This window comes from Plectropomus leopardus, chromosome 20 (assembly GCF_026936395.1).
Source record: "Plectropomus leopardus strain MGB_pleo_1.0 chromosome 20, ASM2693639v1, whole genome shotgun sequence".
NCBI classification, from domain to species: domain Eukaryota; kingdom Metazoa; phylum Chordata; class Actinopteri; order Perciformes; family Serranidae; genus Plectropomus; species Plectropomus leopardus.
In genome coordinates this window covers 23,251,909-23,269,302 of record NC_142195.1, presented here as the reverse complement: position 1 = coordinate 23,269,302, position 17,394 = coordinate 23,251,909, and the positions used below count along the sequence as shown (strand labels likewise).

At 38.1% G+C, this 17,394-nt stretch overlaps 1 protein-coding gene across 1 annotated transcript in view; it reads left to right on the top strand.

Annotated features, from left to right (window-relative positions):
• The window catches only part of vsig8a (V-set and immunoglobulin domain containing 8a), an 86,513-nt gene that overhangs the window by 66,651 nt on the left and 2,468 nt on the right, over nucleotides 1-17,394 (top strand). The window contains exons 7-12 of the mRNA XM_042509002.2: nucleotides 568-677; nucleotides 1,833-2,008; nucleotides 4,545-4,749; nucleotides 7,119-7,271; nucleotides 7,883-8,005; nucleotides 10,165-10,306. Coding sequence (XP_042364936.2) covers nucleotides 568-677; nucleotides 1,833-2,008; nucleotides 4,545-4,749; nucleotides 7,119-7,271; nucleotides 7,883-8,005; nucleotides 10,165-10,306 — 909 coding nt within the window. The remainder of the gene's footprint in view (nucleotides 1-567; nucleotides 678-1,832; nucleotides 2,009-4,544; nucleotides 4,750-7,118; nucleotides 7,272-7,882; nucleotides 8,006-10,164; nucleotides 10,307-17,394) is intronic.

Here is a 17,394-nt window from a genome sequence, read left to right as displayed (position 1 = left end):
AGGATTGCTCTCCATTGTTATTCATCTGCCAGGGCGCTGATTTCCTCAAGCACTTTTACATAGGTTTTATCTAATTTCTCATTTCACATCATTTTGTTTAATTTAGTTGTTGTGATTGTGGTAATTTTAATCATCAAGCATTTTGGAACATTAGAAGGTGTTAAAGGCAGTAATGACAGCTTAACAGCAATACCAGTGAAACGTGATTATAAACAGGTAAAACAAGTAGCAACCATCCAATCACAGGGCTTTATGGTAATGAGGAAAAAGTTAAGGAGGAGCTTTCTGTAATGCAAGAGCAGCAGGCAGCCCACTTGATCTTTTGTGTTTCATTGCCAGACATTTGGATGTAGTATCTACAACCAGGTAATATCCATATAAACCTCCTTAACAGCTTGTTGTTCTACATCCATGCTTTTTAAAAATGTCTTCTAAATTGTGTGCAGTTCTTTCCAGTTGATAAAATCAGTTACATATGCATCTAAACATGTAAAATCACTGTGCTGCAGGTTCGTTATAATGTCAGTCATTCTGACCACTTAATCTTTTTGATTTTATCTCAAACAGGGCTGCTATGCTCAGAAAAAGCTGGAGTTGTTTGAGGTCAGCTTTCTCCCTCTGCTGTCCGCCCTGGTTGTCTCTCTTCTTATTATGCAGCGCAGGTCTCTTGAGCACAGGTAAGAATACAGACTCACAACCACATTAACACAAGCACCCACATACAGATGCAGTGATTGTACCCTGTGTTATCCGCTACACTCTATTTCATGACATGGCATTTAATGAAGTGTCTGTCTAGAAATGCTCATTGAGACCCGCATATTTCACCTCTGCTGAATGCTGCTGAGCTGTAGGCCCCGGTGGGTGTGTAAGCTTCCCCAGGTGTTACCATGGCACTCATTGTTTGTCCAATCACGCTTTTGGATTATGTCCCCAGATGACTGTTGAGCTCAAATCCCTAGAACATTGGGAGTCATGTTTTTCTCTCCAGCGTTGGGCTCTTAAAAGACTGAACTGAACATCTTAAATACACATCTAGTTTGAAAAAAAAGTATAATCAGAAAGTTTTCTTTATGCACAAACTGTTAAGTCTTGTACATTAACCCTTTAATACCTTGATTGACATCATTTTTCTTGTGCTGCATTCAGACATTTTATTTTTCCACATTAGTATTTAAACATCTTAAACTTGAGTAAACTGGTTTAATTTATTTCGAAAACACAGGAAAAAATAATGAGCAACTAGGTAAGAAATGACCTGCAAACTGGAAAAAACAAGAGCTTTAAAGCTTTATTAGATATTGATGTATTAGGGAATATTGCTGTAGAAGTCTTTTGATGTTTGAACCAATGAAAAATTATCAGCATTTTTTCCACTAAGAGTTTTGCACTATACATACTTGACCTCCGATTCAATTTTTTTTCTGCAGTGCTGGTTATTCAACTCTTTCTACTCCTATACATATAGAACTATAATATGCAATTAATCATAGATTTTTCTTCAGCTTTTCCATTAAGTAGGTTTCATTTTTCCTGTGTGCCATCTTCAGCTGTTATGTTTTCATTTTAGTTATATCTCAGCCAAATATTCTCTGAGAAAAGGATCTGAATCAATATTAAACTGTGCATGAACTGCACTCTAAATGTGCTAAAATGCTTGTTAAATGAGAAAGCATAATATACTATATCCTTGAGGATTACAATGAGTGATGTCCTGATCATGTTTTTTGTGCTCCTGATCTGAGTCATTTAATATTGAGTATCTGCCAATACTGATTCCCAATATGATACTACTCTGTGATTAATTTTGAAACTTGTCTGAATTTCTTAAGATTTGAAATGTGTGCGAGGGATGCAGGTGATGTCCACGGGTCCGCAGACCATCCAAAAGGCTGAGGGAGACAGCGTGACTCTGGGCTGCACTTACACACCGAGCCCTTTTGACTCCGGAGACCTTGACATCGAATGGTCGGTGGTCAGTCCAGACACCACACAGAAAGATCAGATGGTAAGAGGCAGAAGGAAAATTATGCAAATTCTACCATACACCAATCAGCAAATACATTAAAACTATTGACAGGTGTCGTGAATAATATTTATCACCTCATTACAATGTGCTGGGAAACCTTGGATCCCTGCAGTCATGTGGATGCCATTTGGCATGCACCACCCACTCAAACACTGTACTGTACTGTACTGTAAATGTATATAGGGTCTGATATATGGGGCTGTAGAGCAGAATTCACTTGTAAATTATCCTAGGGTAATCTTGTGTGTTTTTCAGAGGTTGGAAAAGTACGCTTGTAATGCGTTATGTTCTGGGTACATGATTACCGAATCATTTTCCAACAATGTCCAAGAGCATGTAATTTGGTGGAAATTTCAGGGAAAAAATGCTAGAAAATTACAGGTCATTCTTTCTTGTCTCTATTTTTGTACTTTCAGCTGACATCCTTAACTTACTGTGTAGGTTTCGCAAACAATTTGAATTTGTTAATAAGCAGTTTGCTAATATAATACGGTCTCAGTTTTCCCCTCAAGCTAGAATCAAATTACAAAGTTTTCTCCAGGAGATGACAGTTATTAACTGTTAAATGTAGAGATTTACTCACCATATTTGAGCTACTGAGAATTTAGGTCACAGTTGAGCCAACACAAAGATTAGAAACCAATACATAGTGTCAAAACATGTGCCATATTTTCAGGAACATGTTTAAAACATGTATTCACATTTCTCACCTCATTTCAAATTCTTGAAATTCAAATTATTTTCCTCCTCATGTGATGTGCTTTTGCCATAACAAGTTAAAATCAGAATTCATTACAGGAGGCAGGAGTGTGGATGAACTCCTACCACCTTTTTAATTTCACAGGAAATAGTCGTTTGTCCAATTTGCCTTTTAAATTAATGAGTCATTTGTGTTTGGGACTTCAGAGGATGTTTTTCCCGCCTCGTCTCTTTCCCTAGGCAGCAGATATTTCATCACAGTCAACACAACGATTGACCTGGTCCAGGATGTTGTGCTTTAGACAAGTGAGAAACAGATTATTAGTTTTTGTGCAAATTGAATGCTTTTGACAGTCAAACACATCAACATTACAGTTGTTACCTGCTCTTTTTCTTAAATGACTCTAAACATGTATCCAATGAAAACCTAAAACTGTCGTCATCAACCTTTTGCTGTTAAGGTGCAATAGGTTTGAAAAAATGTGTATTTACTTGAGTATTGCAATATTACCTTGTGATACTGTATCAAATTAAATAAGTTTTATTTTATACATATCAATTTATGCTTTAAAATTTTTGAGCTATTTAACTCACTGGCTTCGGCACAAAGACCAAAGACCGATGAAACAGACAGACTCAAAAACTGCACACTGATAGCTAGATTGTTTAAAAAAATCACTATATATCACCTTGCTTACAGTATCACAATATATTGCAGTATATATTGAATTGTAACCCTTGTATCATGATACGTATCATATCACCACATTCTTGCCGATACAGTGACACCTAGGTGAGGAAGCTGCCAAACTGTAGACCATTGTTCAAGGCAAGGCAAGGTAGCTTTATATGTATAGCACATTTCATACACAGGGCAATTCAAAGTGCTTTACAGAGTAATAAAATATCAAAACATAATAAAAGATACAGATTTACAATAAAAGAGAAAGAGATAAGATATCCAAGGTGAAATCAATTACTAAATGATTAAAAAAAATGCAGACAAGAGGAAAATGATTTAAAGTCAAGTTTAAAAATAAGTTGGTCGTCAGCAGGTGGAGTAGGCAGTGTGAAAAGGAATGTTTTTAGCTTTGCCTTAAAAGTGATCAGACCAACAATCATCATTGGGTGGGTTTAAGCAAGACGCCATTGTGTTTCCAGCTCTAACCACAACAATGTTTTTAAGTCAAAACATGACTTTTTGCAAATCATAACCAAGTGTTTTTTGTGCCTACTAGGGTTCGTGTCAATCAAAGCATTTCTCTTTCTGAGGCCGGCGTATTTTCTAATGCTTTGCAATGGCATTAAAAAATACCCATATTTATGCCAGTAGTGCAACAAGGCGCTGGGCATGAATTCTGCCCTGAACGCTGCTGGTTGGGCAAAAAACAAAAAAAACACCCTGGTTATGGCCCTTAAATGTAGCTACACATTAACCATTGTGAAATTGAACATATCCACTACATAACATACACATCTTTCATATCTTTAGCTTCTATAAATGTACGACATTTGTTCTGGTGATTAGGTTATGCCTGCTGTTGCTGGAAGGTTGTTGTGAGCAGAGACTGAACCATACAGTAAATGTAGAGGCAAAACAGTGAGCTACAACAGGCTGAAATTCTTCCAAGGAGCCCTAAGTCTGGTGGTAATTCTCAGTGGGCGTGTCCTTATAAGGTATTAGGCCATTTAAGCAGTGTTGATGGGAAAAAAAACATGCCAATTCATATTTAATTATTTAAAAGTAATTAATAGTGTCATTCAGAGCCATATGTTGTCTCTGCTGATTCTCTCTTTTTATATTGTTTACCATCAGCTCATGTCCTACACCAGTGGCACCAGATACGTCCATGGTAACCTGGCTCTTGCGAAAGGCCTTAGCTTTGCTGCTCCTGACCCCTCAACGGGCGACGCTTCGATCTCAATCTCTCTGCTGTCACCCGCTCATAGTGCTACCTACCAGTGTAAAGTGAAGAAATCACCCGGAGTGGACATGCTCAAGGTGTCACTTGTAGTAATGGGTAAGACCCGGCATTGAGTTACAACCTGGGGTTAGCACATGACACCTGGCTACATTACGTACGTCCATCACCTTTGACAACTACGGCACTATTTGGTTTTAAGGAGAAAGTGGCTGCACACATTTACTTTCAGCATTTTTGGTGTCTATTACAATGAAGGTTACATTCCCCTGTCACATGCCAGTATGCATTACACTTGCAATTTGCCACAAAGCTAATCTCAAGGTGCCTGCTATCAGGCACGCTTTCATCCTTTAGGACTACCACTACATTACCACAATGATGTATGTCTATTAGTGATTTCAAGGTCACATGGATGTCAGTGAGAACTAAGATAATGACTCTCTCAGTGTCTGTTGTTATGAAAAGGCTTCTATCAGTAACGTTTAGTTCTATAAAAGAGAAATCATTTATTTGATGAGATGCACTCCCTAAATTCAGGTCAAATTTTACAATTTTCCCTAGTGCCTAATAATGAAATGTTCCTGCATTGTGAGAACATTGATTTTTACTCTTTGGAGCAACACACCCACCATAACTATTACTTCACTTTTTTATAGTGCAAGAAGTGGCAGTGCTCACATTTTGGCCATTGTGATTGAATGAACTAAGGGGAGATGGCCCTTGAAAGCTCTACGTGTCTCTGAAACTGATTGATACAGATTGAGCAGTTGATGAGAGACTGAAAAGAGTCGACAATAACTTTAAATTATACTACACTTAGAGACATTTGTCAGTGTATTCAGTCTTAAAATTTGCCAGAGGAGTAAAGTAATTTACTTGATTCTAGTCCAGCTCATCTTGTTTGAAGAGCGTGAGCAGTAACACGGGTGAATGAAGAGGCCATGTCATTGGCAGATTTATATATTCAAATTTCACAAATGAATACTGTTTTAATTGTCCTCATAAAAGATACTTCAATAATAAGCAAATAATGGGCCCATTTAAAATAAAAAAACTCTTTCAGGAACATGTGAACAAAAGAAAGGAATGGAATACAGGGTCCTTCGAAGTCTAAAGTTTTATGTCCTTTTTTTGTTGTTTATGTCTTATGTCCATGGACATTTGTTGTTTTTTTGCAACCACTTTTTTCACGACTCATATCAGTCTTTGTAAGCAATTATTTCATTTTATTTCTAAGTATAATAGAAAAGGTTGCAGTTCTGTGCACATTTTTTTTTCATTTTCACCATTCAAACAATTGTATACCACAAGTCCTCAAACATTATTTTTCTGTAGTTCATCTGATGTGGGCCTGAAATAGCCTCCTCAAACCAGGGCACTTTCGTTTAGTTCAGCCTGGGTTATTTCACCATCATTCACATGCAACATTCATATGTCCAGGTGTTGAAAAGTTTGGAGCTTTTTTGACTAATCTTTTCACAGAGGAAACATGTTTTTTGATCAGTGTATGCATTTATTTTGCAAAGTCTATGGTGCAACTGTAACAGATGTTATTGTATCTACAGTATTTCTTGAGACTGTTTACTCTCACACTCAGCTTGTATCAAAGCTTTATCAGATGAAATCACCTCCTCCTCGAGCCTCAGATATCGACACACAGCCTGAGGCCGTCTTCATGCTAACAGCTACACAGACTGTCCTCAGAGCCAGCAAAGTCATTTTGTAGATCAGATTCTTTCTATTTTCCTGAGCAGGATAAACTGTTTGGAGAATGCATCAATAGATATATGATAGAATATTTATTTTTAATGTGTAATGAATACGACTGGGTATTGGTACTTGAAACCAAGATTTATTGAAAGGTCTCTAGTCAAACCATGTGCATTTCTTTTTATTTTTATACCCAGATCTAGAAAAAACAGACTATTTTTATGGTCTTTGTTCGATTTTAAGAAACGTGCTATTGGCCCGCTACAGCTCATACAGACTGTGGTGTAGTGAAATCAAGCGTGTGATTTAACACAGAAGAGTTGGCAGTGCAGCGTGCAGAGATGCCACCATAGTATTTTAAAATATGGCTATAATCCACGCCTGTGGCGTCTGGTGGCATTTTACGCAACAGAATGCTTTCATTTACATGAAAGGTATTGAATAAAGTAGAAAAAATGGTGTCAAATGAAGTACTCTGTTGGTAATACTTGAAGGGTACTAATATATATATTTTTTTTTAAATACCCTAGTAATGAAGACATGTTTATATTTTTCTAACACACTGCAGGATATTTGAGTAATTAAATGCACCACAGTGTTGTTATCACCCATCTGTATGGTAAGAATCTGTGTTATTAAAGCTAAAATAAAAATGGTTCCTCCATTTACATCTTAAAGCAAGGCTGCTGGAGAGTGTCAGAAAAAAAGGAATGGAAATGGCAGTGCGAAATTATCCATTTGTTGTTTGATTTCAGCGAAGCCGTCTGTGCCTAAGTGCTGGGTGGAGGGAGGGGAGCTGGTCGGCGAGGCTGTGTCCCTCCACTGCAAGTCTGCAGAAGGCTCCACTCCCCTAAAATACTCGTGGAGGAGAGAGAGCGGAGGCCCGATCCCTGCTGCAGCCATGCAGAGTAAGTGTGACCTCTGCTGACATCATGATGCTACTACAGATCAAAGAGTGCGTGTGTATGTCTGTGTGTGTTTGTGTGCGTGGATATTGAGTTCTGTGTGAGCAAAAGTCAGTGAAAACCCTTTTTCATGTTGAATGTACAGTGTGTGCTTAAATTAATTTTGTCAAGTTCAAGGAATTCAGGAGTTTCTCAGCGTTTATCAAAATTTGAGTATCCCATAAAATAACAGTCCAGGTTGTGATATGTTAGAGGAATAAACATTTGCAGCACAACACACTGTAGAATAACAGTTTATATTCTACCTAGAGGGACTGTGGTGTTTAATCAGTAGATCTTTTGCATTCTTTCAAAGCACAAAGAAATTCCTGAAATGCTTTGTTTACTGTAAACTGCATTGATCAGTGTCTTGCAGCCGGAGACACTGCAAATTTTAATATCATAAGCCAGAATATGTAAAAATTGTTGTTTTTTTAAATTATATTTGTAAAAATCCATAAACCTCATTGCAACCCTGTTTGATGTGTTCTCATTTTATCCCCTTGTATGTACAGCACATGTACAGTTCATATGTTAATCTGTGTGTGTGTGTGTGTGTGTGTGTGTTCTCTCAGACAGCGTGACTGGGGAGCTGAAAATCAGCAACCACTCGCAGAGCTTCGCAGGATTCTACCTTTGTGAGGTGAACAATGCCGTTGGAGCCGAACACTGCAGGATCAACCTGAAAGCGAACAGGCGTAAGGGAGCACACACCCCCGCACGATGTTCCCGTTCACATACATCACACATGATGCACACATGCAATCATGAAAGACCCAGATTTCACCCTTAAAGCTGCTCTCTCTGTAGTTGTGCCACCATCTCCCACTCGCTCCACTTCTCAGACACGATTTTAACTGCTGCGCTCCGTAGCATCAGTGCGCTGTCGTTATGATGCTGTCTAACGATGACAGGATAAGGTCACAGTCAATGGTAAAATATTGTTTTATTCACAAAGGATATTCTTTTTTGCCTTCCACTCTTCATCACTGACTTCCTGCCGCTGAGTCAAACATGAGTAATGAAATGACTCCACTGCCTTACATGTCGACAGGGTTAGCTTAACAAAGAAAAAAAAAAAGAAACAAAAGGCAGTAACGGAAATTAAAAGCACCTCATGAGCTTTGTTTAGCTGTCCCAAAGATAAAGGTAATCCAGAAATTCCCTTATGAGGTCAGTCCGTGTGCAGTAATACCTCTGAACAAGACAGAAACCAGAGAAATACCAGAGCTGTCGTACAGGGAATGAATCTAGTGACTGGAAATGCACCAGGAGGGAGTACAGTCGCTGATTCAGTATATCTTTATGGAATAAATCATCTCTGGGTTTAGACTCAAACAACCCCTCTGCATTCTGTGGATCCATAAAATTAATTTGTCTTTGTGTGCCTCATGATCTGTGGAGCAGACCCTCATATTACATCTCGCTGAGTCCATAACTTCCAGTCTTAGTGCCCAGATTTTTGGCTTCAGGCAGGAAATCAGTCATGTTCATTTCAAGTGCAGGGTGCCGTGCTAGACCAGAGGTTCAAAGCCCTTAGGCACGGGACCGCCCACTAAACAGTTTGTAAGATGATTTACAAGATATTATAAAATGGTGCCAGTGCCTAAACAGCGCCTGAACCAATCCTTAAAAAAATATAAATAAATAAAGCACAAAACAGTTAATAATACTTTTTTTTAAAATTGCAAAGGCACGTTTAAAGTGGTCATTGTTTCCATTTACTTAACAGTTTAAAGCATACTATATAAATGTGGATGAGCACAAATTATTATTAACAAAACCCTTTTAAATTAAACCCAAACCAACTACAATAATTTAACACTAAATAACAGTTACAGGACAACTAACAGCAAAATATTTTTTTAATTTGGGATCTCTGAGGAGAATCAGCAGAGGGACATTTCTCCGTTATCTGTTCAGGAGTGGCTGAGACTGTCAGTGAGAACAACTGGGCCACTTTAAGGGAGCCTGGGAGGCTAATTTGGCTCGCTAAGTTCGGTGCTAACACCCTTTACTTGAATCAGCAGGACCTCACCAGCATTCACGCTCACTTGCTCGCTCAGTCTTTCTTTCCCACACTCGCTTTCTGTTTCGCTACTCACACAACTTGGCATCAAAATGAGACACCAAAATCTGTGATTTCGCCTGGTAAATACCAGCGTCGGGTTTTGGTACCCAACCCTGGCGGAGACAGATGCGTGCTGACCCCTGAAATCACAGACTAACTTTAGGGGCGTGAAACATCACCTCTTTGGCGGGTATGGAACCAGAGCTGGTGCGGGAGGTGAAGCATGGCGGCTAGATATAGTTGGCTCACCTCTACGCACAGCACTGGGTCTCAAACTGAAAACCCCTGGAGAGGGTCTGGATTTTCATCTTCCCTGAAGTTGCTCAGGATGAGAGGCGCATTTAAATTAACTTGACTCAACTCTCAGCAAGAAAGCAGATAAGCATATTTTCCAAAATGTATTCCTTTTTAAAAAAATTCAGTTTAACAGATAGTACAGAGCAGTGCATCAACTGTAGGCTACGCTGTAACATCTGCATTAAGGAAGAAGAAAAAGGGAAAAGCAGCAAAAATCCCACTAACCCTCCCAACATCCAACCTTGCATCTTTCCATGTCAGTTGTCTTAAATACATATGCAGACCCTGGATAAACAGGCAGGCGCAGACATACAAACAAAAAACAAATAACAAAAAAAGGAATTATTTTGAAATGATTTCATGAAAAGTTGACATTATTTAACTTTAAAGGATCACACTGCTCTCGACAGTCAGCATGATACACTTTGTTCCTTCCTGCTGCAAAGCTTCTGAGAGAATAATTCTTTGTTGTTTGCTCTGATTTTACAGCTCCAAACAGAGCGGCGATGATCGTCGGCATCGTTGTTGGATCTGTGCTCCTGATCTTCATCCTGCTGGTCTTCATCGGGGTCCTATACTGGAAACTAAGCAACAGACTTCGCTTCGAAAAGGAGTTCTCCAATGACATCAGGTACAGTTCAGCACTGCAGAGACGGCAGGGCACAGTTAAAGGTGTTGGCAGCTTGACGGTTAGATAACTGAGCTGCTGCAATGAGGGAGCAAATCCACACACACGCTGTCTGGCAAGTTTCCGCTAGTGTTCATTTATCACCAGAAAGTCCCATGAGTAAGAAACTTCTGTCTCTGTTAGTGTTGAGTAGTTTTGTCAGCCTGCCAGTTTATGTTAAAGGGTGTGAGTGTTTGGATAAAACATTATTGTGTGCACTCACACAGATTTTTTTCTTTTTTTAATATCTTACAAATGAGTAAAAAGATGTTTTTGGCTTCATGCACCAAGTGAGAGACAGACATCAAAAACATGACATCAACGACCAAACTTTTAAAGACAGAGGCGATTATAAATGTGTGTTACAAGATATAAAACAGCACACATCAAAGCCATTCAGATAAGAATAGAAACAAAAAATTAGAATTGTATTAAAATCCACAGAGCAACATGTAAATATAACAAAAAGAAAAAGACAAACATGTTTTATGTCACTCTTTGGCATAGCAAACTCTTTTCAGGCCCGCTGTTTCCAAATATAACAGTTTTATTTAATTTCCTTATGGTTATCTATGCACTTAATTATGCAGATCTTCAGTTGCACACGAAGGCTCGCATTGTGCAGAACAACTCTCTGAAATCCTTCAGAAATCCAAGGTTTTGTGTGACAAGTGGAGAAACAAACAGATTTTTTACAGGTATATTGATGCAAACATAACGGCTGACGATATAAATAACATCAGTTCTGCTGAATGCTTCATCTGAAAGCCTGAGTAGCATTCATTAAAAGTTACCAAGTCTTTCTTCTTGTTGCTCTCCTCCGTCTTCCTTCAGAGTTGGAAACATGAGAGGCTCTCACACTGTCAACAAACACTCCTGGGTGTTCTTGTCTTAGACTTGCAGCAATAATGTAGTTTATTAAATCTTGGAACAACAGTGGAAAAGGACATTTCAGAATGCCAGTTTGTGACTTTAAGATGACTTTCCTGGGTACAACTGTGTGTCTACCTGACATAATTTTATATTCAGCCTCCAGTACGTACAAATCATGCTTTGTTCACACGATGAGCGACACAGCCGCAGCACGACTAGCAATATTAGCTCCAAGTCGCTGTTGCTCAAGCATTTAATTATGTCGTCCAGGTTTTTTTTTTGTGTCTGATACTTGCGACAAAGGACGATTTTGTAAAATTTGTATTAGATTAAAAGAAAAATGTCTTTGTTTTTGGGTTTGTAAGCCCCATTTTAACATTACAGTTTGCTAGCATAGCATCAGTTAAATAACACGGTACCACAGCTAGAAACAAAAACCTACAATTGATTGACGCTCACATTGAAGTGACAAAGTTGAAACCAACTCAACTTGTATATAGCGTGTCACGCCGGTATCCAGCGACTTCGAGCATCAGTTTCAGATTCAGACAACTTTATTAATCTCGCCTGGGGCAATTTGTTTGAACAGCTTGCTTTGTACACACACAGTAACATGGAGGCACATAAATAGATTAGTAATAATTAAAAATAAAAATGTGATCTTTAGAGGTGCTGGCAGGCCCATTTTTAAACCGTTGGACTGAGCTGGGCTCGAAGTTTTCCTCTGTTGCCAGTCTTTGTGTGAAGCTAAGCCAACAATCTTTCAGCTTAATATTTAACGTAAAGAGTGGTATCTAGCATTCTCCCCAAAATGTCAGACTGTTCCTTTAAGAGGTTCATTGATCTTGTGGCATCAACATGATCAGTAACAACTATGAATTTTTCTGTAGTGACATAAACGTTTCCTGCTCTCCCATCCCCATCTGCACACTTTGAAGTTTTTCTAGCCCAATGTGAAGGTTTTGCCTTAGATGCTAAAGTTTAGTGGGATATCTTCATGATACATGTTGAAAATGATACGAAAATGTCACCAAGATTTGCTAAGAGTTAAAAAGTCAAATCTAAGGACAACAGGGTGCAGGGATACCCATGAGGCTTCAGTGTCAGCTGAGGTCACTCTTTTAGTGCTCCTTGAATTTATACCTGTTTGCAGACAATCAGTGCATTTACACTGACACGAATAACCCATTTATGATTGGATTTTTGGAGTATATTTGGAGTAAAGAAACCATATCCTGAATGTGATCATAACCAGGATAAGCCTCATAAATGGGTTACTCATGTCCACAGTACCGCAGTCAGTGAAACTCGAAGCTTCCCTAATGGGCAGACAGTATTGCATTCTTGCTTTATTATTGTTAAGTCATTGCACACACACACACGCACACGCGCGCGCACACACATTCAGAAATAGCATCAAACAATCAAACCATTGTTTATTCAGGGAAAATTGACTGACCATTAAGCTCTTTTAAAACAGTTCCCCGAATTCACATCCAGTGGGCTAGAATGATGTTTAATATACGACAGCAGTTGCAATAAAATGATGAAAGAGCCCATAAAAACAAATAACTAGCAGCAATGCCTGTCAAGAATTATAAACAGCAATAAAAAACAGTAAAAAAAGACAAAAAAGTTAAATAAACAATTCAGTCATGATTGAAGGATATATAACAACAACAGCAATAAAAACAACAAAATTTAAAAAATAAAAAACAATATCTTGTCTGTGAATTAACCAAAGCACTAACACTGTACTTGTTCCATTTATTTGGTGTAAAAAAAAATGAAATGCTAATTTACCAAGCTCAGAACAGGTGAGGAGTTTAAAGAGATAAAAAATGAGTGTGAGCGTATGTGATGAGAAATTTATAGTAGGTAGAAAGGTAACTTGCTTAGCAATGCTTGTTTACAAAAAAAGGGCAGTGTCTTTCCTTTTTATCAGAAAGAAAAGACCACCCCACCTTCTGATATATCTCACAGCAGTAGGGTACATGAATAAAAGCATATCTCTGTGACATTAATCTCCTTTTAGTCTTGAATCCTTTGGCTTTTAAACCACTAAAAAATGACACAGAATCTTCGATAATTTTGTGATGGTTATGTTATTGTTATTAACATGGTTTTAGTGTATGAGACTGAGTTACTGTCATAGTAAGAAATGGGCAAGGCAGCTTTATTTGTATAGCACATTTCATACAACAGGGCAATAGTGTTGGATTAAAATGAATCATGTAAGAGAAAAAAATAGTTCTGTTTAATCTGTTCAAACTCTACTCTTCATCGAAATGTCTGCACAAATTCAAAAGAAGAATCCTAATGCAATGTTTACTTCCCGACTGTTCAGCCACCATGCACACAGTATGTTTATGCAGCAAGAGAAAATCTAGCAGTTACATAAATGTGTTGTGACAATTTGCCTTTTCTCTCTCGTGTGAGTCAAAAATAATAATAATTTGAGGCAGGCAGCACAGTTTGCCCTCTGCCCTGTGAATAAGTTTACAGGCTCTTTTTTTTAAATAAGCCGTTTAACAAATGCATATGAATGTAATATTATAAAATGCATATGTCAGACAAGGTCACCTACAAATGTAACATATCACTTAGTATAGCAGAAATCTCATGTATATATACAGCAATTTATTGTTGCTTTGGGAAAAGGTTGGTTAAAGGTTCAGTGTGTAGGATTTAGGGGGATGTATTGGAAGTAATAAAATACAATATAATGTTTTCTTTGTTGTACATCAGCTGCAAATAGGAATTGTTGTGTTTTTGTGGCGCTAGAATGAGCTGTTTATATCCGTTTATATAGCGGGTCCTTGTCTTGGAACCTTAGGCCACCATAGTTAGGAGCCCCTCTGCAACAAGCAGCATCAGGAAAACACAGGGTTTTTTTCATGTGAAACTGTATTATTTGGTTTAAACTGGATTCCAATGGTCATGGAAAACCTAGAAATTTATAATGGAATTTCACAATTACATTTTCCAGACCTGGAAATATTATTATAAAAAAAAATTATAAAAATATTTTTAATTAAAAAAAGGTTTGGAAAGCATATTTCTTTAAAAGGTTATTTTGAATTTTTTCCTTCTTTTTTTGAAAAAAAAAAGACAATTTTTATGGAAAACCTAAAACTTTTTTGTATTAAATTTTGTAACAATATTATTCTCACAATTGTAAGAAGGTAAACATTGAATTTTTGGACAAAACTACATCTACATGTCTAAGTATCCAATTTGCACATTTCAGTTGTACATTCTCAGCTGATATTATTTTAGTTGCGATCTCGCCCCTGCGCTGGAACAATGCAAACTGTGTATCTATTTGGAAACGGCAGCGTGGAACACCGTCTCTCTTTTCCTTCATCTGATGATGTAACTCAAAGAGCAGTATGCTGAGCTGCTGCAGGCCAGTGTTCTGCAGCTGACCTCCCACCCTGACATTTCTGACAGGATTCCTCCTTTTGCATAGAAACAGTGTCTCCCCGAAAAAATTCGAGTTGTGGTTCATACGCAGTTGAAAACAGCCCACATGCTTTCAAAGCAAATGTTGAAATGGGAGCAGTGTCAGTGTGGGAGGACAGTGTTGCGTACAAGAGACAGAGAGGCACTTGAAGCCACAATCCTGCTCCATATCTGTGACATACAGGAGTTCAACTCTCTTCACATAAACATGGCCTCGTAGTGGGAAGCTCGTAGAGGAGGGACGGCAAAGCAGTAATCATTTGAGCAATGGCAACAGTAGTTCCTCTTAAATCTGTCAGTGAGTGGAGTGTTAGAGGTGAAAAACAAACATTGCAGCTCGAGTGGGGGGAAAAAGTTCAGAGATGAGTCATGCAGAGTATCAAATCAGTTCAACTGCTGTACCCTCTGCATTTGAATAAATAGTGAGAAAAATACATCTCCAACTCTGCATCAGGGTTTTTGAATTTTTAATATTAACTACAAAAACATGCACAGAAAAACAGATGATTAATAAACTGATAGAACAATACAATAGCAGCAGCTTTTATCGCAGTGTAAAGATCATTCACAACAGCGGCGTCACATCAAACGAATATGAACAAATATGGAGAAACATTAGCATTAAATGAAGTCATGTTTCTGTCCAACTCATGAATAGTCAATAGATTGCAGATTGTGAGCCTAATGCTGCGCTCGCTGCCGTGGCACACCCAGTAACGGTCTGGTTGCTCAATATGGGCGCTGAAAGCAAGCAGCCAACGCTCCATGCCAGATTGTCGCACTTCGCCAACGTTCGGCATCCAGCCTTAACCCGGCATTAGAGTGCTCTTGAGTGTATGTAGATTCTGTTCTTGCTCAAGAAATCCCCAAAACAGTGAATGTCAGATTCTTCAGAAACTGCGCAAGTGGGTTTTAGGAGGAAATTTCTTGGTAAGAATGGTTGGGTAATGAGGCCCAATGAGCTAAAAGATGAGGAGAGCCACAAAGAGGGCTGATTATTAGTGTATCTGGGAGTTTGTCACTACGAGCTTCAACTTTCACATTCCACATCATTTTTTGATCCATTGTTGAAACTGAAATAGTCATTATATAGTAGCTTTAAAGTTGTAATTAACCAAACATTCACTATATTGCAGCTTTACAGAAGTAATTAACATAACACAAGAATATTCAATATAATACATAGAAAGTAATATAAGAAGTAATTAATATATAATATTAATTTTAGCAGCTTTAGATGAGTAATTGTCTGGAGTACAAACTGCAGGAATAAAATGAGGTGGGATAGAAAGATTTTTTAGTTGTTCCCAAAATGAATTAAATGATTCAAATTTAGTTCCTGCCAAAACATCTCATAGCAATAACAAACTGCCTGTCAGGATGCAAATTAGTAAATAGTGAATACAATAAAATACAGTGTGAAGCCACAGCAGTTACAAAAAGATAAGACAATTAATTGCACCGGCAGAACAAAACAACCGTGGAAATACCCTAAAATTACAAACCTAATTGGTGTTTAATTTACTGTATCGGGTTTGTTCACCTCCTCGTTCACATCACTCCTGTCTTGTTGCATAGCAACAGTTGCACACCCAGAATCACAGCCCCAAAACTCGAAACATGTTATTCCCCATTTCAGCTTTAACAAAAGCAAATTTATTCCCTTTACCTGCAAAAATCTGAGTCGCTGGCCTCCACAGGAGCAGAGAAATGCCAAAGTCAATCAGCTGTGCGGATGTTTTCTCTGACAGAGCTGCAGATCCCAGCTGGTCCTGAAAAGTTACATAAATGCTAAATGCAAAGTAGCTTCTAAGCTTGATTGTTGGCAGCGCTGTTGACGAGGGAAGATTGCACTCTGTGCATATTGTCAGTGTTCGCTGGTTGAAACTAGAGCCAGAGTGACTTTTTTCCTTCAGTGGAAGAGAAGCAGCGTTTCAGTGACAGCACTTGAGAAAAAGCTTCTAAACAGGAAAAGACACAAAGACTCTTCTCTTCACCTACAGGGCAGCATTTACAGTGAAATCTGTGGCTCCGCTGCAGTGTGAAAAATGGACACGAGCACAAAGAAGACACCGAGTTACCAGTTATCTATCAGAAATAAAAGCAGCACGAGTACACAGTGACAGCAAATTGTGCTAAAACACTATTATCAGCAAGTTTACACTTCATTTTCAATGTAACGTTACTGAACGCTAGTTGAAAAAAATGATATATAAAAATGCCAAAGATAATTATGTTCATGTGCAAAAAATACTTTGTGGTCAACAGAAGATGAATTGCAAAATGTGGAGGCGTAAACAAATTTTAACACAATAAGTTTTAAAAAAGTTTCCACTGCTTTTGTAAATTTAATATATTATATTATTATTATATTTTATTATTAGTGTGTTGTTAAAGTGGCATTACATTTTATTTCCTACTCCCTTTTGCACATGTAAATTGAGGCAATTTGTTGTTACATGTTACATGTTTTTAACCACCTTTTTTGTTGTATTTCACATTTTTGAACTTCAATCATTTAATCAAAACAGTTAGTCAATTCATTGTTAATCATTCCCCAAGACCTCACCTTGGAAATCTCCCTTTTTGTGACATGACCTGTTATTCTTGATCCTAATGAGCATGAAAGCAGCCAATTTCAGTGAAAATCCTGTTTACTTGACTGTCAGTGCAGCCGTGCCCACAGCTCCGTGAATCAGTTTAGCGGTCCTGAT